Raw genomic sequence first — 26,038 nt, forward strand, 5'->3', positions numbered from 1 at the left:
TGTCGAAAGTGTAAAAACGATAGTGTTCTCTACATTAACTAAAAGCCCACATTCTCTCTCATACCTGTTAGCATTGACAGGAATGGAGACAACGCCCTATGTCAAACAATTGGACTCGCAAAGCCTGTCGAAAGTGTAAAAAAGATAGTGTTCTCTACATTAACTAAAAGCCAACATTCTCTCTCATTCCTGTTAGCATTGACAGGAAAGGAGACAACGCCCTATGTCAAACAATAGAGTGCTCTAAATTTTTGGATTAGCCCCATTGGGTAGAGCATCTCATGTGGAAGATTCAAATTATATCGTCCTCATCCTTCTAGTTGCCTGTTGGCGCTAGGAGTTGTGCAATGGGGTCTGCGGGCTGGCTGCTGGGTGCTGCGCACTGTAGGCTGTGTACTTGGGCCTGTGTGTTGGGGACTGAGTGCTTGGGTCTAGCCACTTAGGCCAGGCTGTTGGGAGCTGCACGGTGGAGGCTGTGCACCCGTGGCTGAGCATTGGCAGCTGCGGTCTAGCAACTGGGGTCTGACTATAGGAAGCTGGAAGCTCGACATCGGGCGGTGTGTGCTGGGGAGCCTGCTGTGGCCTGGACACCAGGGTCTGAGTGCTGGAAGCTTCCTGTTGGGTGTTCGACAGGCATTGGGCAGTGTGTGGTGGTGTCTGCCCACTTGAGGCTATGCTCTGGGCACTGGGAACTTGAGACTGGGCGTTAGTGGCTGGGGCCTGCCCGCCGGAGGCTGGGCACTAATTGCTAGCCATTATTACTGGTCAGTGGGTGCCGTAAAGTATGTGCTGGGTGCAGAGTGCTGGCTGCTGGAGCTTCGGTTCTGGGCTAAGGCCGCTAGGGACTTGGTGCTGGTTACTGAATGGTAGATGCTGTGGGCTGGGCGCTTGTGGGAGAGTGCTGGGAGATGAGTGCTGGGAACTGGGTTCTAGCTCGGCAAGTCTCACTTCTCTGCACTGGTTCAGCCGCTTTGGAGGCCACCTCTTGCAAAACCACTGTCTGCTTTCTTATAACAGACGTCTATAGCTCATTTTGAGGAAAGAGAGTTTCATTGCAAGAGTTATTTTTTTGGTTGCTTCTGCTGAGGCTCTCATGATAAACAAGAAGTGACGTCAGTTACAGCCTATGTTAAAATATCCTTAGTTACCCAAGTTGAGACATACCGACGGGTGCATTAGCCAAGGTTGTAAGAAGAGCGGAGCTTGACATGGCCACTAAGTGCCCATAATTGCTGCTCCATGCTGTCAGGTCCTGCCAAACTGTGACGTTCTTAGGTAACTTCCTGTACTGACCATGAAGTATTTCTTATTAAAGTCAGTGATCGATTGTTGCCACACATTCTCAGTTATCTCGCAGATGGCTTCAGTGCCGTCCCACGTTTACTGGAGCGCTTATGCTTCTATTTTAATCCGTTCAAAGTGCTACATCGTCCACCTCCCTCTTCCCTTTTACAGTATAACTTTATGATTTCACGATTTATTAATGGCACAATTTTGTTGCCTGTCTGAATTATATCATGCCTGGGAGAAGAATACATTTTTTTCCTTATTTTCACTTGAGAGCCTCTTCCTTTTCCTTTACCAGGTCCTGGAACCATGGGTGTGTATTTTCGAAAGTTTAGAACAGATAAGATAAGTTCCTTTCTCTCAGAAGTAACCATACCAATCCTTTGATGATTTACGCTCTTTTCCTCTCAGTTTCAGCTCCAGAGATCCGCAGTGAGAGGACATGTAGCGAATCCTGAATCTTCCCGGTCATTTTTTTGGCAAGTAAAACAGCATCCCATGAATTGTGAGCTTTCCCGGAATTTCAGTTTCTTTTGATTGGCTATCATGGTAGCGACATTCTTTTCCATAGGAAGAAAGCGAGACACTGTCCTCAACGGACGAGTGGAGGCTGGCGTTTTGGAGACACTCTTCCTACTGGCTCCGACGTGTGAATATGGTTTTTCTCTTAGAACATGGTCTTATTACAAGTCGGCTTGCAATGTGTGGGGCAGTGAGAAGTTAGATTTGAAAGTATCAGAAGTTCCACGTTCAGTGTCTTATCAATTCCACTTCTTCAATAATGTTTGCACATTGGCACAAGTAGATTCTTGTATAACTTAAAATACAGTGTTCATGCTTTGTTCTTCCACAGTATCTATCACCCAGTCATTTGTTTAATTTTGCGTTCTGCACCTGGATTTAATTATCCAAAACTCTCTGTTTACTGCACTGTTCAATAAGCGAAATTCTTAATGGTAACGAATTTCTTGTAGTGGAGCGGAGTTGGTACCTTTCATGAATGAGGGCCCAATGTGTGTTTCTTTACATTCTTGAGTTCCGTTTATTATGTCTTCTTCCCATAGACTTCAGCGAGCTTTACTATTATAATTCAAACCTGACCTTCTACCAAATAAAAATACTTCGTAGAACCATGTCCATCCTTCGTGTGGTTCTATACATCATTTGGCAACAACCAATGTTTTACAATAAATAATCCCCTTCTCCAGTAATAACTAGATTCTAAGAGCTTGGTGAATACCAATGCCTATAATGCCAAGCTCTTGTAATTAAATTTAGTGGATTTAACGAGCTGTGCTACTGCGAGTTTGTCCAATTTCTTAATCTGTTTGTAGCCTTCAAAGTAACTGGATGACACTAGTTTCCCTCAGTAGAATAAATCGTTACATACTTGGGTATAGTCTTCTAAAACAGACGTTATCGGAATAATTAAATTCTTACCTGACGTACTAAATTCGAAGCTTTCTTTCTCGAGTGTTAATGTCGTCTAATACCACGACCTATTGACAGATTCCTTTCTTGTAAATTTAATTAAATTATTCAATGTCTTTTGCCATTTTTAAGAATTGTTCCTAGAGTTAAGGTTGTTCTTTTACGTTTACCTGAAGTTTAATGCGATAAATAACAGATTTCAAGGCACTTAGAGTCATCCCCCTGAGAAACACCGACACTGAAGAAGCGTCCAAGAGGTGCACTAAATTCAGATATGGTAAATGAATTCGAATAGAATCTATCTTCACTGTATGATCGTACGGGATGATATGCATTTCTTTTGAGTACTTTTCTGATAAAGATCAAATATACTATGGCGTGATCTTCTATTCCAGCACGGTATCGTATGACTCGTATTGCTTCACAACTGTTGATACCAAGCGCCTACAATTTTAAAAAAGAACGGATGTCTTTCATCATGATAGTTTCCGATATTAATTATGATACGTCTTTTATTAACACCATTTCTCAGTCCGGCCCTGGTAGCTGCGTGGTCAGCGCGACGGAATGTCATAAGAAAAATGGTTCAAATGGCTCTGAGCACTATGGGACTTAACATCTGTGGTCATCAGTCCGCTAGAACTTAGAACTACTTAAACCTAACTAACCTAAGGACATCACGCACATCCATGCCCGAGGCAGGATTCGAATCTGCGACCGTAGCAGCCGCGCGGTTCCGGACTGCGCGCCTAGAACCGCTAGACCACCGCGGCCGGCCGGAATGTCATACCTAACGGCTCGGCTGCGATTCCCGCCAGGCTGGGAGATTTTCTCTGCTCAGGGACTGGGTGCTGTGTTGTCCTTACCATCATCATTTCACCCTCCGAGACGCGCAAGTCGCCGAAGTGGCGTTAACTCGAAAGACTTGCACCAGGCGAACGGTCTAGCCAACGGGAGGCCCTAGCCAAACGGCATTTCCATTTTTATCGTCTCAGAAACCCTAGAACCACAAATAAAATAATAATTACATATTTTAACACAGTATTAACATTAATTAGGAAGGGCTTCTCAATAAAATTAGCCTAAAACGCTTCTCTTATTTAAACTATGGGTTATCCACATTTATATCAACACCTCACGAGTGTGTGATATCGCGGAAGGTCATATGGACTAATGAGTTGTGGTACAGGTTGACAAATGTCGGCCAGCCGGTGTGGCCGTGCGGTTCTAGGCTCTTCAGTCTGGAACCGCGTGACCCCCACGGTCGCAGGTTCGAATCCTGCCTCGGGCATGGATGTGTGTGATGTCCTTAGGTTAGTTAGGTTTAAGTAGTTCTAAGTTCTAGGGGACTGATGACCACAGATTTTAAGTCCCATAGTGCTCAGAGCCATTTTGACAAATGTCGATAGCAGGCAGTGGGTAACAGTTATGCTCATGCTAGTGGTGGAGACATTCTTATGTTGGAGACGTTTGCATGGGATTAAATGAGTTCCTGAAACTTCAGCTATCCAGTTTAATCAGCCAACGATACAGTGACTTACTGTCCAAGCATTTGCATCTACAGTGAGCTGACAAAAGTCATGGGATACCCCCAATACCGTGTGAGACCTCCTTTTACTCGGCGCAGTGCAGCAACTCGACGTACCATGGACTCAACAAGTCTTGGAGGTTCCCTGCCTCTATAGCCATCCATAACTGCGGAAGTATTGCCGGTGCAGGATGTTGTGGTTGACTTGACCTCTCCATTACCTCCCATGAATGTTCGATGGAATTCATGTCGGCGATATGGTTGACAAAATCATTCATTCGAATTATCCAGAATGTTCTCCAAACCAATCGCGAACAATTGTGGTCCAGGGACATGGAGAATTGTCATACATAAAAATTCCAACGTTTTTTGGGAAGATGCATTCCATGAATTGCTGGAAATGGTGTCCAATTAGCCAAACATAACCATTTTCAGTCAATGATCGGTTCTTTTGAACCAGAGGACCCAGTATATTCCATGTGACACAGCACACATTATTATGGAGCCGCCACTAGCTTGTACAGTACTTGGGTCCATGGATTCGTGGGGTCTGCGACACACTCGAAACCCATCATCAGCTCTTACCAACTGAAACAGGGACCCACCTGAATAAGCCACGGCTTTCCAGTAGTAGTCTTCTGTTCAAATAATAGGGTGACGAGCTCAGAAGAGGCGCCGCAGGCAAATTGCTCTGAGCACTATGGGACTTAACTTCTGAGGTCATCAGTCACCTAGAGCTTAGAACTTCTTAAACCTAACTAACCTAAGGACATCACACACATCCATGCCCGAGGCAGGATTCGAACCTGCGACCGTAGCGGTGGCGCGTTTCGCAACTGTAGCGCCTAGAACCGCTCGGCCACTTCGCCCGGCTGCTGCAGGCAATGTCATGTTGTTAGCAGAGGCACTGGCATCGGTCGTCTGCTGCCATAGCCCATCAATGCCTAATTTCGGCGCACTGTTCTTTCGGATACGTCCCACATTAAATTCTGCTGTTACTTCAGGCGGTGTTGTTTGTCTGTTAGCACTGAAAACGCCGCTGCTCTCGGTCGTTAAGTGAAGACTGTCGGGCACTGCGTTGTCCGTGGTGAGAAGCAATGCCTTAAATTTAGTGTTGTCTGCACACTCTTGATTATGTGAATCTCGGAATATTGAATTTCGTAACGATTATCTGAAATGGTATGGCCCATGCGCCTAGCTCCAGGTATTATTCCACATTCAGTGGTTGTTAATTCCCGTCGTGCGGCCACAATCACGTCGAAAACCTTTGGAAATGAATCAAGTGAGTACAAATGACAGCTCGGCCGATGCACCCGCCGTTTTATACCTTGTGTACACGATACTACAGCCATTGTAGATGAGCATACCGCTACCCCATGCCTTTTGTCACTTCAGGGTATTTACTCCCCTATAGGCTTTTACTGACCACATACAGTAAGACTGCCCATCACTTGATCCCTCCTACATAGTGTCAGAGTGGTTTGAGAAACTTTGCCTTCACAGAAATGCATTTGTGACTCCCCTGAGCATCTGCGCTCAGTCTTGTTTAACACTTCTGGGAGGCCATCGACCGAGATGTGCGAACCTTGGACCGAAATTCTCCAGGGTAGGACAAATATAACTAGCCCAGAGTGCAGAGTTCCAGGGTACAAAGAAACACAGTAGAGGAAAGGAAGCACAGTATTAACCTACTAAAGTAGATTACGAAAGTTACAACCATACACCTTGCGAGGTGCCGGGGCTAGCAGTGTATTTAACACTAAATTCTAGAATCTACACATGTAAATGATGCTCTAAGCCCCCCCCCCCCTATTCTAACTCCGACTTTTGCTGTTGCACAGGGATTAAAAAATATACACGAACTGACTGTAATCAGCCCTGCAAGTGGAGTAGAAAAGAGTTTGGCACCTGCAATAATTTAATTTGATAAATAAGTTAAATAAAGGAAGGTTTCATTAACGTAGTGAGAAATGATGGGTTGCTCTACCGATTAACAGAATGAAAGTTCTGTCCAAAATAACAATATGATTTATTAAGACTAAACACAAAATAATAAACAAAAACACATGAAACTTTTATAATGCATCAAATTGGCTCAAATTGGATACACAAACAAACGCTGTGAAGGTGAAGTTGTCCCTAAACTAGATTGTGAGGTGTATGACGAAGTGGTATGTGGAGCCAATTCCTTGCCACTCAAATCTTAAGAGAGACACACAGCTAACCCAATATTACTTGCTGCTACTCCAGACAGAACAAAGTTAGAAAAAGATGAACAGGCGCACTCTGCTGGGCTCTGATTATCACCTAGGAAAATCCCTATCTGCCGGTGCTGCGGACATACATTACCAAACTGTCTTCTTATCTGCCAGAAAACGATCTGGCGTACCGGAGGCGAGGGCTGGTTGCTTCGACGTCCTCGACCGAAAAGCGAGAGCCGACTACCCTAGAGCACCCGTACATGCCGAACACCGAACATTCCCGCCCCCACGACAGTGGCCGTGGTTAAACGTTCCAATCAGCAACTCGAAAACCGGCTGAAAATTCCACTCCATTGCTGGACCACTACCATTCCACCAATGGAGATTCTTGGCGCCAATTTCTGCGCTGATTTTGCTACGTCACGGGGCTATGCCCTTAGCAAGCCAATCACAGTTACTATTTTGCAGAAAGCGCGGGAATTTTCCCGCCACAACTGCCTGGGTACACAAGTCATTCCCACGCCTCGCTGGTAGCCCGCCAGAAAGTGTTTTCGCTAAGTTTCTGCGAAGTAACGGAACCTCTAGCCCAGCCGCTACTTCAGGCCCCGGCGGGCGTGTCTCTTGACAATGTCGGCGTCTGGAAAGCATTCACTCGACTGCCTCCCACCCATCGGCTTAACCTTCTCGAGATCAGTTGAGCCCGCCTGTCACCGGACCACCTGGGTGACGAGAGACGCTGCGTGGGAAGTCCGCGTGTGAAGGAATAGCAACTTTCCACCGCATGCAATTAGAAAGGAGAATCGTAAGATAGAAATATGAGAGGGGGCTCATGCCACCTCTCAACCTCTTATCACTTTAGGGCCTTGGTCAGCAGGTTGCTGAAGCCGTATCGAAGCTGGACTGCTGGTACTGCTGCAGGCTCATCTGAAACGTTCTTCTGTGGTTCTTGAAGACTACGACTGTTGTTGCGATACACCTTATACTTGAGCGCGCCCCACACAAAGTAATCGCATACTGACAGATCAGGTGACCTGGGTCGCCAGCTAGGGCCGCGACCAGACTGACCTCCACTAACAACTCTTTCAGCCTTGCAGATTGTGTGAATGTGCTACAAGTTTCGGCCATCTGTATGGGCAGTTGCTTCATCCTGTCGGAAGTAACTGCACGTCCTTTCCTCCTCCGTTAATGCTGCCACAAATTCGCGTCTCATCGTACCCACTCGTTCGGGCCACTTATTTGCCCCACGCTATCTATATATCGGTAAAATGTGGCAGCTGTTGTCTGACACTTTTAGTGCCTGGTGGACTCCTTCCTATTGTGCGTCACCATCGTCATCAGAGAGGGAAAGGGTACTGCACACTACTTCGCAGATCGATCTGAATGGCTTATGGGTGTAATTAACGTTAAATTTTGTGCTGAACATTTCGCAAAAAGGAGCTGGAAAACATTCAAACTATACGACTTATGTGTGCACAGATCCAGTTCGAGCAATCTGTGCTGGGAGGAAGTACAACAAAAAGCACTAAAGGCCAACACTTCAACTAACGTAATTTTACTAATAATCTGTAAATTATTACGCTCTACCTGTTACGCGGTTTTCGCAGTCTTTATGTTCATCTGTTTGCCGTTGTAATAGCTTGTTTTAGTTGTTAATCTGTTTATATTGTGATGTGTAGAAAGTACAAGCGAACCGAATGGTTATGAAACATAAAAAGAGGTGGAAAGGTTTGTAGCTTCCTATAACGTCAAATTGGGATACGGGACTAGAAGTGAGCCGTGGTGGCAGACTTGCCATTTCGAAGTTACGTTTCGTGTTCAAAAAGAAACTAAACAGTCTGCTTCATAGAAACAGGAAAAACGTAGCGTGAAATGCATCTCAGTTCAAACAGGATGCGGAACTGGTGGGAATTAACGCTGCAGCTTGTGCCCGGCTACCGAGGCCAGTTTACAAAGGCAGCGAGCGTGTCCACTCGAAAGCTGCGTCGCCGCTTCCACTCGGAAATAACGCCGGCTGCGGCGCCAGATAGACGTTAGAGGTGGCAAAATAAACACACGGGGGAGCCCAGTAATCAAAGTAACACGAGCTGCGGGCATTTTGTTCACGGGGGCGTGAGGATTAGCGCGCCGGCTCCATCAAGTCGCTGTTTCTGACAGCGGCGTGTTTGCACAAGGAACAATAACAAGGGGAGGCACTGCCGGCGCGCCGCACGACAAGGCGGGCGTGGGCGTGGGCATGGATGGCAGCGGAGAGCGCTACCACACCACCAGCGACCAATGCTGGGATTTCCCGTGCCAGCTTCGTCGCCAGAATTCCATTGATGTTTTGCGTTTTATTCGGCACGTTAGTGGTGTCCTTGATCCCGGTATTATTATTTTCCCTAACTCGTCTTTCACGTGGGAGGAGAAATGAGTATGGAACCATGTAACTGTTTAAGCGAAACTGTGAAGCTACTTTAACTGTTATTAACATTTTATGAAAATCAAAAACTGTCAAATTTAGAATCATTATAGATGTACAAAATATCTTTCTCTTCAAACTGCTCCCAGAGAGCCTGCCTAAATAGCTGTGAGAAATAGTTTTCTCTTCCTCGGGTTGAATCGGATCTTCAAATTTCAATTGGACATGGCAGAGCTGGTTCGTTCATTGGATATTTTGTTGTCAGTTTCTACTGAAACCTAGTCAGATGCACACTGGGTAAGACACTGGTCTCACATTTTGTAGGAATGGGGTTAAAATCTTTGACCTTATCCTGGTCTAAAATTACCATAGTTTCCATGTACATGTTATCAAATTTAACGTTTGCATCACACTAAATGAAATGTTCGGTACTTTTATAAGCACATATAACGTTACATTAAACTCGCTATTTACATAAAGGGGAGCAGTGCATATGCATGAGTTTATCCTCCTTTTTTACATGTTCTATAGTTACTGTGTTATATTAATCAGAAAAATTTTTCCGCTGTTCTGTACTGGTACATCTGTTAGTCACATGGTGTGTACTGAATATGCTTCCATATATGAAAAAGATATTTATTGTATTCTCTTGTCCACTGGTTGTCGCTATAGTATCACATACTGTTCTGTACTGTGTACTGACTTCTGAAATGCGGCTTTTCCTGTCCAGATCTTGTCTAAAATATGATGCAAAGAAGTTGTGGCAGCTATATTACGAATTTTTTCTTCTTTCAACGATATTAAATCTAAAGTAACTTTGAATCTTACAGGAAATCAAGGTATGATGTCCTCCAACACACTGATACGTGCGACACTACTTTCTATGATTTAGCTCTTTGTTCAAAACCCATAGGATCTTGGTTCTCACAAATGGTTATTAAAATTTCATTCCGTGAGTAAGATAACAATGGAATATGCAGCATGTGACTTGGAGAATGGTATTTACTTCCTGTTTGTAGCTCATTGAGGCCTTACACCATGCTGAATTGTCGAACTCAAAGATCATTTATAGTTTTCTAATACTTATTGTTTGCTTATAGCTATAGAGATTTGAGGCATACAAATTTAACATCTAGCGAGTCACCAAAGATACTTTCATTCACCCATATGAATAGTGAATGCCGCACCAACCAGAAGCGTACACCACTGTCCCTGGATTCCAGCACCACCAAGAAAGCGATGCATGACATTTATGCCAGTCTCGAGAAAGAGTAAAGAGATGAGAATATTATGCAGGTCAGGGCTATTTAGACAGCTGTAAGAGATTCTGATATCAATGTGTTGTGTTGTAACAAGGCCATTACTTTCAGGTTGAGTTATATCAATGAATTTTTCTCATGTGGATCTGTTATTCTGGCACCAAAATTACCATACCTGCATTTAAAAATGTTGATGCCTGAATATTGATGTTTAATGATATTACGAAAAGGTATTTAGCACATCAAAACTTGCTTGATGTGACAAAGTTAGGCAATTCACCATGTTCAACTGAGCTCTAGTCTAAATTTCATTTTAGTAGCTTGTAATGTACTTTTCTTAAATGTTCATACTGTATGGCAGTCACAATAGGCAAATATTTGACAACTTCTATCTTCAGAAATTTAACTGGTTGTGCCATTTACCATAGCAGATAAGTGAAACCTATTTGTACTTAAGAGTGAAACAGAATAAATCAGCAAAACAGAAGAATTCCTAGATAAGTAGAATACCACTAAAGAAGTCAGTGATCCTACCATGAAGTATCAAATAATGTCCTCAAATTTATCACCATAAAATTTCAAAGAAAATACGTTATATGAAATAACCTAAAAACAAACAACCTAAGTTTTCAAAAAACTTAACTGCTAAGGTCATTAGTCCCTAAGCTTACATACTACTTAACCTAACTTATCCTAAGGACAAACACACACACCCATGCCCGAGGGAGGACTTGAACCTCCGCCGGGACCAGCTGCACAGTCCATGATTGCAGCGCCTTAGACCGCTCGGCTAACCCTCCCGGCGGGTGTATGCGAGGGGACATTAAACAACTGAAATGAAAATGGAATTTTTTTACCATCAGAAACAGTCCTGATCACAGTTTATTTATAATGGTGACCGGTTTCGACCACTACTGTGGTTATCTTCAGACCAATGAGTAAGAATCTCCTTCTGCTAAAGAACCACTATTAGTGATTCTCTACCAGAAGGAGATCTGAAGATGACCACAGTAGTGGTCTAAACCGGTCACCATAATAAATAAATTGTGATGAAGACTGTTTTTGATTGTAAATATTAGTAACATATTGATCACTGTCACTCCCATACACTCCCATAATGCATCCAAAAGTAATTAAAATGTAATTAGTGACAACCAAGATTTATTGACGAAGTTTGAGTGCATGTAGAACAATACAGGACATGAAAATACAAATCTCGCCATCTCACAGACTGGAAATAAGTGCAGAACGGAATCCGAATCCTTGCATGTTAGTTACGCGCATGAGTTTGGATGAGAAAGGATATGTCATGGAAAAATGAAAGAAACTCATGTACTAAACTCACTACCTACCTGAAGCAAACCTGGTCATGATGACTGCGTCGATTACGGAAAGAGAAAGGATAAGCATGCATGAAGAGCAAAGAGCAAAGCCGCGGCCAGTGTGTCAACTCACGCTGCATGGCCGATTGAAGTCCTCAGCTACTTGAAGCATAAAAATGCGCCGATTCCCACGTCAGTGCTACTGAGTCTCCTCGTTGTTAAGTGAACTTACACTTTTTATGATGCCTTAGATAGCGACTTGGCGCTACAGCAGGAGATGGATTGCTGAATGCTGTCACGTCACGCGTCTATCGAAAGGCGACTCTCCAGTGTCCAGTTTCGATAATGGAATGTGGAAGCCGCACCAAGCACCAAGCCAAATGCAGAAGACAAATCTCGAATGATGCTAAACTTGCGCTCCGCAGCATCTTCACTCGTGATGTCGCCGAAATTATGCGTAAGTAAGTCTGAACGATTATCTCTATTTCCGCCAATGTGAGTCTACATCCCTAACATTTCTATCCATTATGAAGAATTTTGTAATAGCTCTAGCCAATGGCATCACTTTTACTAGGTTAAGTAAATGGTCCGAGACCGCTGCTTCAAAGAGTTGTGAGTTTCAATGAATGTCAGAATTCTTTTTCTAAAGTTTGCGTAAACCGGCCACACAGATTCGATCTGGATTTCGTGTCAGAACAGGACGTAGACTGTACCTATATAGTGGAATCAGTCAGCAAGGCATCGTCAGATTACAAAGTTACCCCTTAACAGCGGTGCTACGTATTTCTCACGTTATGGGCGGATGTTATACTAGGCAACCCGGAGATGCTCCCTGTTCACAGTCCGACGTCCACTCGTTCCCACCCACCTTGCGTGTGGTCACCTGCAGTCGTGAGACGTGGTATTCATATATGTTATGGCCTCGCGCCTGTGCTTTAGACGGTAAGAGGACTGCCCCAGCTTGACACACGCAGTTCGCCAAAACGTTAATCGTTTCAGACGGCGCATTCCGACAGTCCACCTGAGAGGGCGGGACGACACGGTGGCCAGCTACAGTCACAAAATAGCCCGCATCTCAGCCCGTTTCGGAGCCCACTTCTAACCTCCCCTCTTGCCACCCTAACAGAACCGCCTTGGTCATGACTCAGCTGCTACGACCAGTAACTATGTACAGACTGACTACAGATATGAGCATTACAAACTACGAAAGAGTGACGTCTGTAGCCATCATCCCTACTCCTTATACTATTTAAATTCCGCCTGAAGCGTGCATTACTCTATCTAACAGAAAATCTACATATCACATCACGAATTAATTCAGGTACCTAATAAATATGATACGTCATACTGGGTACAGCGGGATGCATTTAAACATGCACCACAAAACTCACTCCAAATTAGCGTCAAACTGGACAAAAACAGAACGGCGAAGAAGTACGCTGCGACAGTTACATAGTATGATGACATAACTTTTTTCCCAGTTCTCAAGTTTGTGCTCGATACCAGGCGAGAAAAGTGTAAATGGTGTGAAAAACAATACCTATTTAGAACCAAAGAAGAAATCACAAAGATGGCCAACAGCACGGAAAACATAAGCACTACGTCACTACTACATTCGAAAAAAGTATTTCAAAATTAATAGCTCTTTAGGCAAGTTCTTCCAGCTACTTTCAAATGAGGTGCTGTGAAGCCATAGAAAGGCATACAAGCAAGCCGGTGTGTACAAATTCATTTTCACAATTAACGCAGTTTCAGATTAGCACTGAAAAACTAAACAAAATATTCAAATGCTACGATTATTAGCCCTAAAATGAAAGGCAATTATGAACTTCGGATAATACTTTTACAGAAATTAATCGAGACCCACAGTAGATGATACACAGGTATCGAAACACGTTCGGTAAAATAGGAAAACATGAATTCGTTCTGTTTATCAAAACAACACCAACATACGTGACGAACAATGCCTCCCTATCCTGTTATATTATATTTTAAACTAATTTTGCTGATCTAAACGAAATGTACTTCAGTTCTTCTGGCAGATCATTTATATAACACAGTTGTCACCTGCCTCTGATTCATCTGAGTTCCACATTACCAATCTCAGCTGTGATTTTTCCTAGTTAAGCTTTTGATTTGCTTTCACTACACATTTAATTTTACAATATATTTACATATCTATTTGTCTTAGTGCTACAGTTTTTATACGCAGCCCTATGTTTGAGAGCATTTACTACTAGTTTATATTCTACGAAATATGGTCCTCAGTTAGATAAGAGGATTAATGTAATCCTGTAAAGCTCATTTTCGTTTAGAAAGACGCTATCAAAAGAGTAGCTAAGAGCGACAACAGTTCTTCAGAACTTTTCTCCTATAATTCTCGTTACTATACTATAAACAGTCAGTAGCACTGGTTCGAAAACTCTGTACAAGGGTGTCTGAGAAAATGTCTTGGGCCTGGCGCATTGGCTCGATGCTATATTAGTGTCGTTACGTCATCTGTTTGTATCCTGAAGTAATTAACGTTATGATAATCACATGTAATATGTGACATAAGATACAGTACACGAGTCAAGGCAGAGAAATTAACAAATCAAGTTGAGCTGTTAGCGTATAATGTGGTCGTCGCTGCTCGATGGGATTTCACGGCCGCTCGATACTCCCTCTGTTGTCATATCTCCGTCAGGCATTTCGTAACGCGACTCCACAGCTTTCATGCTCTCATTGCAGTAATACGACTCGTTTCTATGTGGTTTCCCTCGTTTGCTCTCTCGGCTCGACATTTGGCATAAACCTGGCCTTTCCAAATATAATTTCTTGCACTAATTTCATTTTGATCTCCAAAAAACGCTGATTTATACAGGCTGAAGAAATACGCTATACGCGCTACACTTTTCTCTCAGAGAACGTGTTCATAACCAAAGTTTTGAGAGTTTTCCATTTTACGTTCACGGAATACACACTACTGGCCATTAAAATTGCTACACCAAGAAGAAATGCAGATGATTAACGGGTATTCATTGGACAAATATAATATACTAGAACTGACATGTGGTTACGCCTGGGCATTGAGTCAAACAGAGCTTGGATGGCGTGTACAGGTACAGCTGCCCATGCAGCTTCAACACGATACCACAGTTCATCAAGAGTAGTGACTGGCGTATTGTGACGAGCCAGTTGCTCGGACACCATTGACCAGACGTTTTCAATTGGTGAGAGATCTGGAGAATGTGATGGCCAGGGCAGCAGTCGAACATTTCCTGCATCCAGAAAGGCCCGTACAGGACCTGCAACATGCGGTCGTGCATTATCCTACTGAAATGTAGGGTTTCGCAGGGATCCAATGAAGGATAGAGCCACGGATCGTAACACATCTGCAATGTGACGTCCACTGTTCAAAGTGCCGTCAATGCGAACAAGAGGTGACCGAGATGTGTAACCAATGGCACCCCATACCATCACGGCGGGTGATACGCCAGTATGGCGATGACGAATACACGCTTCCAATGTGCGTTCACCGCGATGTCGCCAAACACGGATGCGACCATCATGATGCTGTAAACAGAACCTGGATTCATCCGGAAAAATGACGTTTTGCCATTCTTGCACCCATGTTCGTCGTTGAGTACACCATCGCAGGCACTCCTGTCTGTGATGCAGCGTCAATGGTAACCGCAGTCATCGTCTCCGAGCTGATAGTCCATGCTGCTGCAATCGTCGTCGAACTGTTCGTGCAGATGGTTGTTATCTTGCAAACGCCCCCATCTGTTCACTCAGGGATCGAGGCGTGGCTGCACGATCCGTTACAGCTACGCGGATAAGATGCCTGTCATCTCGACTGCTGGTGATACGAGGCCGTTGGGATCGAGCACGGCGTTCCGTACTACCCTTCTGAATCCACCGAATCCATATTCTGCTAACAGTCATTGGATCTCGACCAACGCGAGCAGCAGTGTTGCCATACGATAATCCGCAATCGCGGTAGTCTACAGTCCGACCTTTATCAAAGTCGGAAACATGATGGTACCCATTCTCCTCCTTACACGAGGCACCACAACAACGTTTCACCAGGCAACGCCGCTCAACTGCTGTTTGTGTATGAGAAATCGGTTGGAAACTTTCCTCATGTCAGCACGTTGTAGGTGTCGCCACCGGCGCCAACCTTGTGTGAATGCTCTGAAAAGCTAATCATTAGCATATCACAGCATCTTCTTCCTGACGGTTAAATTTCGCGTCTGTAGCACGTCATCTTCTTTGGTGTAGCAATTTTAATGGCTAGTAGTGTAGTAATGAAATGGCAAAATGAGAATTTATGTTATCGTTTTCCCACCCGAAAATTTTCAATCAGTGCACCAATAAAGTAAAATTTCTCGGAACACTTATAATATCGTTTAGTGACTTCTCATACGTGGAAACATAACAAGGGGATCAGGGATCAGTGGGAGAGCTAGTAATCTTCAAATGATCTTTTTCATGTCATATTACAGCTGATACAATTGAGCATGTCGTACTGAAAGTCATATGCTAAACCCGTAAAGGTCACCGCTAGGGAGATAACGAAGACGGTAGGAGAAGGAGAAGGGAAGACGAAGGAGACGAGGGAGAGGGGAAGAGGATGTAGGCCAATGGGTATAAAGTTCCCTCCTCCACACCTACTTTGCTCACGTCCAGTAGGTATCATTACACGTATGTACTTTTCAATGAGAAGACCAGTCTCCCAACATTTAATCAGTTTTTTAAATTATCATTTCTTTCAATTCTATTTCATGAGAGTCATCAGTCGTTCGCTGCTTGTATGTACATCCGGGTCTCATCTGTTCAATTAATGAAATACTTGTTTTGGGTGGAGAAGACTTTAACAAGTGTATTTCCTTCAATAATTCATCACAGGAATGTAATTAACAGTAGTCTAAATCAGGACAGGAAAGATATGATAATGGAGGAGCGTATGACAGTTTATTCGGATTACCCAGTAATCAAGATACGTATGAGCAGGAATATTGCTCAGCAAATAATTGCAATGCAGCAGAATGGTATTAAGATGGATTATGTGCTAGGGCTTCCTGAGACAATGAGCTCCATTAGCCGGAATTGTATACCGGTACCCTTGTAGAAACCTCCACCTAGTCTACCTCTTCCAGTACGCAAGAAGCCGCAGTGAGCGTATTGAGAATGGAAAGAAATGATGGTGACTTTTTATTCGGATTACCTAGCAAACAAGGGAAGTATATGTGTGGGGATACGTGGGCTATCCCTTTTGAAATAAATGAGTTGTGCAAACTGAACAGTGGCTCCTACCCACATCTGAAAAGTAAGTAGCTCTCTCTATCCATTATTATTATCATTATTATTATTATTATCATCGTCATCATTAATGTATTCATGTTTTCTTATATCATTGTTTCTTTTTTCGACCAGCAAAATTACACAACCAGGACATGTGGTACACTGCAACTGTTCTCACCATCACCACTTTTTGGAGGAAAAATGAGACTTAGTGAATATGTATTGTATGGTTTTTACTGACGTACCTAAAAAATCAACAACAATAATAAATAATATTTTCATACAAAAACGTCTTATTTCCCTGAAACCCATCCCGTAGACAGTAGCTCTGTGAGTGAGGTGTAATAATAATAACAATGATTTATTACTGATCACTCCCATGCCGCAATATACCTCTCAAATCCCACAGACTGCAAGACATGGGAGTTAGTTTGAACCTGAGGAAATATCGCTCGATAGAATATAATAAATGAACCTTTGTGGTTCCAGACATATGTAAAAGTCTCATATATATATATATATATATATATATATATATATATATATATATATATATATATATATATATATGTGTGTGTGTGTGTAAAAGTCTCATATATGTATATAAAAGTCTCAAATATATATATATATATATATATATATATATATATATATATATGAGACTTTTACATATGTCTGGTCTCCTGATCACTAGGCAAATGCACTAACCAATACGCCAACCTGGTGCAGTGATTTTACACGACTGCACGGACTACCCTAGCACGCCTCCCTTCTCAGTCAAAATTCCCATCCACGACTCAGCCCACTTCCTATTCCCCCTAAACTCGAACAGCATTACAGAGTCTCGCCAACTGCATTGTAATAGCACTTCAGCATTGAAAGAAACAGGGGATCCTGCCTGAAACCGAGGCATAGGTGATTTAATCTAATGGAACTATATGGTTCCTGAGAGATTTTCAGGTCTTTTTCGTTAGTTCAGTATGCATACATACATAATGGGTATTTGTGACTTGAAAAGGTTTCTCTAACCATATAGTTTTATTTATTACATCTGATTGAACTATATTTCTTTGGGTCCAAACAAGCTCTCATTTCTTGCTTCAATGTCTAGAAGATTGTCTCTTTTTCTTTCTTACTTTTCTGTCTATTTTACCACATTTATAGCCTCTCCGTCGGAAGGAGTATGTGGATGATTGGGTATGGGGTTATCAACGCTGCAAAACGTTGGCTCCGACGTCGACCTGTAGAGTGGTACCGTGTGGATATACAGGCCGTCCCAGCAAGGTGGCGTAAGGTCTTCGCACTGGACGGAGACTGTGTTGAAAAGCAGGGTGTAGGAGCCAAAAGAGTCGAGGATAATATGGTGTATTGGAATCCTGTATAAAACCAACCTGCCCTAAGAAGAAAGTATGATGCATTTCTTACTGGATGCCCTTTTATTAATATAGAAAAGTGTGTTTGATGACATTATGCGAGGCGTGTACAACACCATTAGTGCATTGGTTTGGATTACATAAATGTAATAAATATTGCCATATAACAGGTGGGGCCGGCCGCGGTGGCCGAGTGGTTCTAGGCGCTTCAATCCGGAACCACGCGGCTGCTACGGCCGCAGGTTCGAATCCTGCCTCGGGCATGGATGTGTATGATGTCCTTAGGTTAGTTAGGTTTAAGTAGTTCTAAGTCTAGGGGATTGATGGCCTCAGATGTTAAGTCCCATGGTGCTTAGAGCCATTTGAACCATTTTATAACAGGTGGTTTCGAAGGAGGAATAAAATGAGCATCTTATGTTTTTTCTTTATTTTAAAAGGAGTTACAGCACTTGTATATACGTGTTTATTGTTACGTTTCCCTGAGAATAGACGACGTTTCCACAATGAGTGTAATAAAACAGTTGTAATTACCACAAAAATGCTCTTACAGTATCTCAAACAGTTCTATGGCACTCAGCACACGAGGGAAGCAGATGTCCACATTTAACACAGTGATATGCCTACACAGTATGCGTATCACTCCTACTTCTTAATGGAGACGTATTTTACATAGGTGGGCATTGCTGGAAGCTCCCATAGTCATGTGGCGTTCTGATGCTGTTTTCAGCCTCTCAGCTAGAATGGAAGCACGCAGTTTGATCTCCTACACCGGTATAAGGGAATCGCCTCACTTAGTTTGTCAGGACATTGCTTAACAGCTAACGGCCAACCATGAATGACTGCCTTACAGTAATTTTCGCATCGCTGTTGTGACAAACGTTATCCACAAAATATCTACCCCTTGAATCAATTACGACGAAGCACTTGCAAAACGGCATAGCATGTTTGGCCCATAGACCCTGTGTTTCTCCCCAGCCTGTCAACCCCAAACTGGAATGGAAGCAAACAATTTCCTCTCCAACACCATCATAAGGGAATCTAAACTCACTTAGTTTGGCAGAACATTGCTTAACAGCTAACGGCCAACCATTAAAGAATGGCAAATTCGCACCTTATGTTCTATATTGAGGGTGATCTACTCTGGTATCTTACACTTCACATGCTGAGCTACACTTGGGTAGGGATTCCAAAGACGAATGTAGCTATATCCCCACTGAAAATGCACTTTCACTCTCTATCAAGAAAAGAAAGCTCCTTATATGTACTGAAACAGAAACAAAATTATTATGTGTTTTCTGCTCCCTTGAGTTAGAATATGTGTGTAAAAATGCCTTCAGCCTTCGTTAGCGAAGCACAAGGGCACTAGCAAGCCACATATTTAGATTTTCTGTTGTGTTCATAATTTAATCCCTAAATTCTCTGAGTGTTTTTGTGTGCTTGCATAGTTTAAGTTATGAATTCAGTGCATCTTTTTGTATCTGAAAAGTGTAGTACAGCGTTTTAGTCAGTGTACATTCGTCAAGTGTAGTGCAGTAGTCATCTGGACCGCCATTAAGGGTTGACCACAGTTCAGCCTCCGTTGTAGAAGGTCCGGAAGACCAGCAACTCACATATTTAGCCTTTTCTGTTTCTTTCATAGTTTAAGTCTTAAGTCAGTAGGACGGATACGATGTGCGCGTGCTGTGTGCAGACGCAGGAGGAGATGACCGCACATTGTGAGCAACTGAAAACACTTATGGCCATGGTCAGCCGTCTCGATGCTGCTACCTCTGCGTGTGGCGGTGGAGGAGCATCTGGTGCATCGCATGAGACACCTCAAGTGTCGCTCGTTTTGCCCCACAGGCACCTTGCAACGTATCCGCCACGGGTGATTCACACTCACCGCAGGCTGAGTTGAGGGTTGTAACACACTCGCGTCGTTCGAAGGTGGAAAAAGTCAATGTGGAGGCTGGCCGTGTGTCCTTGCCCGTTCATCCTTTCAGTGGACAGGTAATTCATTGAGTAGAGTCTCACAAAGCACATTGGGGGAGGTTTTTACTAATTATCGGTAGTTGCAACGCTAGGAGTGTAATGGAGCCTTTAGGGAAATGGCGTCCGGGGTTGGAAAGAAAGCCCATGTGTATTCGATATATCCTGATGACATCTGCTACTTCGGATCTGAACCCATCGTCAGCAACTGCTGACATTTGCTGGGTATGCGTACAGAGTGCAAGCAAAGCTCACAATCTGCAGCATCGTTCCTGGAACTATCGGGGATCTTTGATTTGAAGCCTAGTCGAGGGTCTCAACCAAAGGCTCCGTCGATTGTGTGACGGACTTGACTGTAGATTTGTAGGTCTACATAATGGAGTGAGAAATTGTAGGACTTCCCTTGGCAAATTAGGGCTCTACTGCACAAAGGAAGCAGCTACTTTGGTAGCAGAGTACTTGCCTGTGGTTAGCACACTGGACTCGCATTCGGGAGGACGACGGTTCAATCCCGTCTCCAGCCATCCTGATTTAGGTTTTCCGTGATTTCCCTAAATCGTTTCAGGCAAATGCCGGGATGGTTCCTTTGAAAGGGCACGGCCGATTTCCTTCCCAATCCTTCCCTAACCCGAGCTTTCTCTCCGTCTCTAATGACCTCGTTGTCGACGGGACGTTAAACACTAACCACCACCAGTACTTGTCTAGCAGACATGGCTTTTTATTTATTTATTTTTGACTCCAGGAAGTAGTTTGAGGGCCTCTGATGAATCAAATGTAGTGGATTAACAGAGAACGAAATCGCAGGACGTACAAAGTAGTGTTACTTCTACAGTGAAATTTTGAACAGAAAATTTTCGAAGTCTTCGTAATTAAGTTCTTGAAGTTACTGCCCTCTACTTAAAGTTGTCACGCTGAAATTAGTCTCGGCACCGAGAGCAGGCTGAAAATCGAAGCAGAAGGCTCAGAAATATTTAGCGAGGCATGGAATGTACATCTAAAGGCCAGATTAGACGCCATAGGTTAATTATCGGCTGTTTCCGCCGGCCACCTGATTCCCCGTAACACTCATAGAATCATGCAAGCCTTGTGTACGTTCAGTAGTGCGGTAACACTCAGATCACTGCTGTAGTATTTGGATGCGACTTTTATCTATCAAATACAGACTGGAATGTCTATGGATTCAGTGCAGGTAGTATCGACAGACAGCCTTGTGGAGTACTTTTACCACGTTTCCTGAGAACTGCCTTTGACAACTAGTTCTACAGCCCCCACGGAATGGAAATGTTGTAGACCTCGTAGCTACAAACAGGCCTGACCTTATCAACAGTGTCAATATAGAGACAGGGATTAGTGATCGTAATGTTACCATAGTGACGATGGTAACTAAAAGTAATAAATACATTAAGAAGACTAGGAGAGTATTTCCGCTAGAAAAAGCAGATAAGGATAAGTAGTTGTTAGCATCCTACTTAGACAATGAATGGACACCATTTCGATCCAATTCGACGGACGCAGAGGAATTACGGGCAGAGGTCAAACTGACTGTTAATCGCACTCTGGAGACGTACGTGCGAAATAAGTCGATTAAAGATGGGAAGTCGGAAAATGCTGAGGTAAAAGCGGTTGTAGCACTCTCGGTTCAAAAAAGAACGCACAAATATCGACAGGCGAAAGTCAGAAGAAATTTGTAAATCCGCAAGAAGATCAACGCGCGAAACATGCAACAACTTCCACCATCATGCCTTAGCAAAAGATCTTGCCGAGAATCCGAGAAAATTCTGGTCATAAGTAAGACCACTGAGCGGTTCGAAGGATTCTGTCCAGTCACTCGTTGACAAGTCTGGTGTGGCAATAGCAGACAGCAAAAGGCAAGCAGAAGTTTTAAATTTCGCGTTTAAGAAATCATTCACGCAGGACGATCGTTTGACCGTCGCAGAGACTCCCGAATGGAAGACATAGGAATAACTATCCCTGGTGATAGTGTTGGAAACGAGTAAGTCACCAGTTCCAGATGGAACCCCAATTTTGTTTTACCGAGAGTACCCTGCGGCATCGGCTCCCTTACTTATGAAGCCTGCATTTGTTGTGAATCTCTCGCCCAGGGCAAAGTCCCAAACAACTGCATAACAGCGCAGGTGTTTTGTAAGAAAGATGTGTACGCAAGAAAGGTGAAAGAACGGACTCACACAATCACAGAAGCAACTCATTAATATCGGTTTTCTGCAGAGTTCTTGGACACATTCAGTTGTTCGTATACAATAAATTTTCTTGAGACAGGCAATCTTCTGTCCATAAATAAACTCGGATTTAGAAACCACTGCTCGTCCTAACTTCATCTTGCAGTTTTCTCACATGATATCTTGCGAACCGTGGATAGAGGGCAACAGGAAGATTCCGTATTCCTGAGTTTCCGGAAAGCGTTTATTGCGGTGCTCCACTGCAGACGACCAAGGTCTAAGTGGCTTCAAGACTTTTTAAGTACTCAACCCAGTACGTCGTCGTCGACGGCGAGTGTTCCTCGGAGACACCACAAGGAAGTGTTACAGGATGGCTCTTATTCTCCGTGTACATAAATGATCTGATGGACAAGGTGAACAGCATTTTATGGCAGTTTGCTGATGACACAGTGGTGTAGGAGAGGGTGGCATCATTGAATGAATGTATGGGATACAAGATGAGTTAGACAGAATTAATTGTTGGTGTCATGAATGGCAGCTAGCTCTAAATGTAAAAAAAAAAAAAAATTAATGCGGATGAGTAGGAAAAATAATCCTGCAAATCCTGTAATATACGAATATAGCTTTAGTAACGTGATGTTTGATACTGTCACATCGATTAAATAACTAGACGTAACGTTGCAAAGCTACGTGGAATGGAATGAGCACCTCAGGTTCAGTCTGGAAGGCGAATGCTCGAATTTGTGTGGAGAATTTTAGTGAGGGGTACCTCATCTATTACGGATACAGTTTACAAACGGCTAGTCGACACTTCCTTGAACAGTGCTCCAGTGTTTAGGATTCTCACCAGGAAATATTGAAAGAAGACATCGAAGTATTTCTGAGGATACCGCCAGATTTTTCTCCGACAGGTTCAATCAGCAAGGGAATTCGGCCGTTCACTTACGTAATAAATTGAAACAACTGCAGCATTCGTTTTTATGTTTTATTATATTGCAGACCCTTTCAGGGACTCAATACACCGTCTTCAGGCCTTAATTGACGCTGAGGGGGTGAGCTCCAATCGTATACACGATCCCATCAGTGGCCAACACCTATGAACTGGCCTCCGTAGCACACTGTACAAGCGATGTTGTGTCCGCAACCGTCAACTGCCAATGCTTAGAGACACAACATCGCTTTTATAGTATTCTAAGGAAGCCAGTTCATAGATATTGACCATTGATGAGATCGTGTATACGATTGGAGCTCACCCCTCAGCGTCAGTTAAGGCCTGAAGATGGTGTACTGAGTCACCGAAACTGGTTGCAATTCGTGAACTCAAATGGTAATTCTTGGAGGAAAGACGATGCTCATTTCGCGAGGCACTATTGCGGAAAATTAGAGAACCGGAATATGAGATCAACTGCGGATCCATTATACTGTCGCCAACGTACATCTCGCGTAAGGAGCACGAAAATAAGAAGAAGGAAGTTAGGGCTCGTGCGAAGTCTTCAAGACAGTTGTTTTCCCTCGTCGTCTTCGCGAGTGGAACAGGAAGGGTAATGACTCGTAGTTGTAATTCCTACCGTTCACCATGCACCGTGAAGTGGCTTGCGGATTATGTATGTAAGTGTGGAAGAAGTAGCGTAGCTAAGTCTGAATCAAATTTTTTATGTTGCTATACCATTTATTAAGTTCATCATGATATCAGCACATAGTATTTTTCCTTTTTCTCATTATATGTTTGTAATTAAAGTATGGGATACGCCTTCTCTTTAAATAAATGCGGAGATATCAGTTTGTATTATGAAAAGTATATCTATTTGCATATTATTCATTAAAGCCTAATAAATGTATTGCTTCAACGCTTAGTTTAAGTTATATCAGAAAACTTACACATACATTGCTTCCATATATAACATGAATAATTTGCGTATTTCTAAATGAATAGAGGCAGACTCGTCTAACTCAGTAGACTAAAAAAGAAAATTACTTAGTTGTAGCACGTAACGGATGTAAGCCTAACAAACCCACAGCTCCGAACCTCAGCCTTAATTACTATTTATTTATAATTTTACCACCGTCATTTCACCTGATCAGACGAATAAGAAGGAAAAATGATTCTTGTACCCGACTCAGTTCGAAATAATTTGATATATTAAGACACAGAATGGTGCACTGTATTTTGTTGCGAACTATGTTCTGAGGTAGTGTTTTGTTTTCAATTCTAGATGGTTCAAATGATTCTGAACACTATGGGACTTAACATCTGAGGTCATCAGTCCCCTAGAACTCCGAACTTCTTAAACCTAACTAACCTAAGGACATCATACACATCCATGCCCGAGGCAGGATTCGAACCTGCGACCGTAGCGGTCGCGCGGTTCCAGACTGAAGCGCCTAGAACCCCTCGGCCACACCTGCCGGCGTTTTCTATTCTAGACAGCACCACACATATGTGTGCCTGATGATATGACATGGTTTAAACGAACCTCTGGGTTAGGAAATGGCAAATACAACGCTGAAGTCAGCTTACTGCTCTCAGTGGTTTATGCGAGCTCTCCTGTGACGCCCGCCGTGCGACGTGCCTCCCGGACTGCCGCGCAACGCGTGCAGAAGAGCAAAATCTTTTAAAAAAAATACGACACGTTTACGCCAAGGGTATTGTCAACACCTTCATGGGTTATATTCCCTGATACAGACTGAATAGACTTTTCTAAGTCGGAGAAAAAACAGATTCTTAACTATAGTGCGTTATTTTTCTTATTCGATCGAAAATATATATTAATAATAACGAGTGCATGGGTCGGAGATATGTGACACGGCGGTTTATTTGAAGAACGTAATAGAGAATGCCGGCCGGCCGGGGTGGCCGAGCGGTTCTAGGTGCTACAGTCCTGAACCGCGCGACCGATACGGTCGCAGGTTCGAATCCTGCCTCGGGCATGGATGTGTATGTTGTCCATAGGTTAGTTAGGTTTAAGTAGTTCTAAGTTCTAGCGGACTGAGGACCTCACATGTTAAGTCCCATAGTGCTCAGGGCCATTTCAAACATTTTGAACCAGAAATTGCCGGGCGGAAATTTGAAAATAACGTGAGTAAAACGTACTGCTTTTTCCCCCTCTACACCATCGCGTCCTCTTCCTCCTCAATCTCCAGATATTCCAACTCCTCATCCGACACATCATCATCTTCAGTACATCTCAGGAAGGTGTCATCTCCTCCTTCCTCCACCATTTCCATCAAGTCCTCTATATCACCATCCATCATCCCCTACACATAATCGAATCCTGTGTCTGTAATATATTCGCTGCTCCGCATTTCATATTTGGGGGGCAGAGAAGGAGGTAGAACGAAGAGTACATTGAGGATGAAACTGGATGATAGTTTTTGAAAAGACCTCTGGATCGAATAGACAACATTCCATCAGAACATAGGTGCGGGAATAATATACAGAAGAAAAAATAACTTCACTTTGGCTTTTGGTCTTCATAATGGAATAAAAAAGTCAGGATACGTTCATAGGCTTTTTTCGAACTAGAACAAAAAGCGATCGACAATGTGATAAAAGTGTTAGACGCACGAGATAAAAATGTGTAAGCTACAGGGAATGTAATAAGACTACAAGGAAAAGCAGAAGTGCCTAGGTTAATAAGGTCGAAAAAGCAAGAACGGAAATAAAAGGGAGAGGCAGATACAGTAAATTTAGAGTACAGTCTAATTTTTGATCATCAAGAAGTTTAAGAGGTAACTCAGCACAGTATACTGTGTGAAGAATTGTAATTTTACTGTGTGAAGAAATACACATAGAAGGAGGAGAAAGACA

The 26,038-nt window shown here is 43.2% G+C and overlaps 1 protein-coding gene across 1 annotated transcript; it reads right to left on the reverse strand.

Annotated features, from left to right (window-relative positions):
* Positions 1-333: 333 nt before the first annotated feature.
* On the reverse strand, positions 334-25,479 carry LOC124556069. Its single transcript, XM_047130098.1, has 2 exons — positions 25,342-25,479; positions 334-720 (listed from the first exon to the last, which is right to left on the reverse strand). The coding sequence occupies exons 1-2, from the start codon at positions 25,477-25,479 to the stop codon at positions 334-336; spliced, it is 525 nt and encodes a 174-aa protein (XP_046986054.1).
* Between the last annotated feature and the right edge of the window lie 559 nt (positions 25,480-26,038).

Source organism: Schistocerca americana, chromosome X, assembly GCF_021461395.2.
Source record: "Schistocerca americana isolate TAMUIC-IGC-003095 chromosome X, iqSchAmer2.1, whole genome shotgun sequence".
NCBI lineage: Eukaryota > Metazoa > Arthropoda > Insecta > Orthoptera > Acrididae > Schistocerca > Schistocerca americana.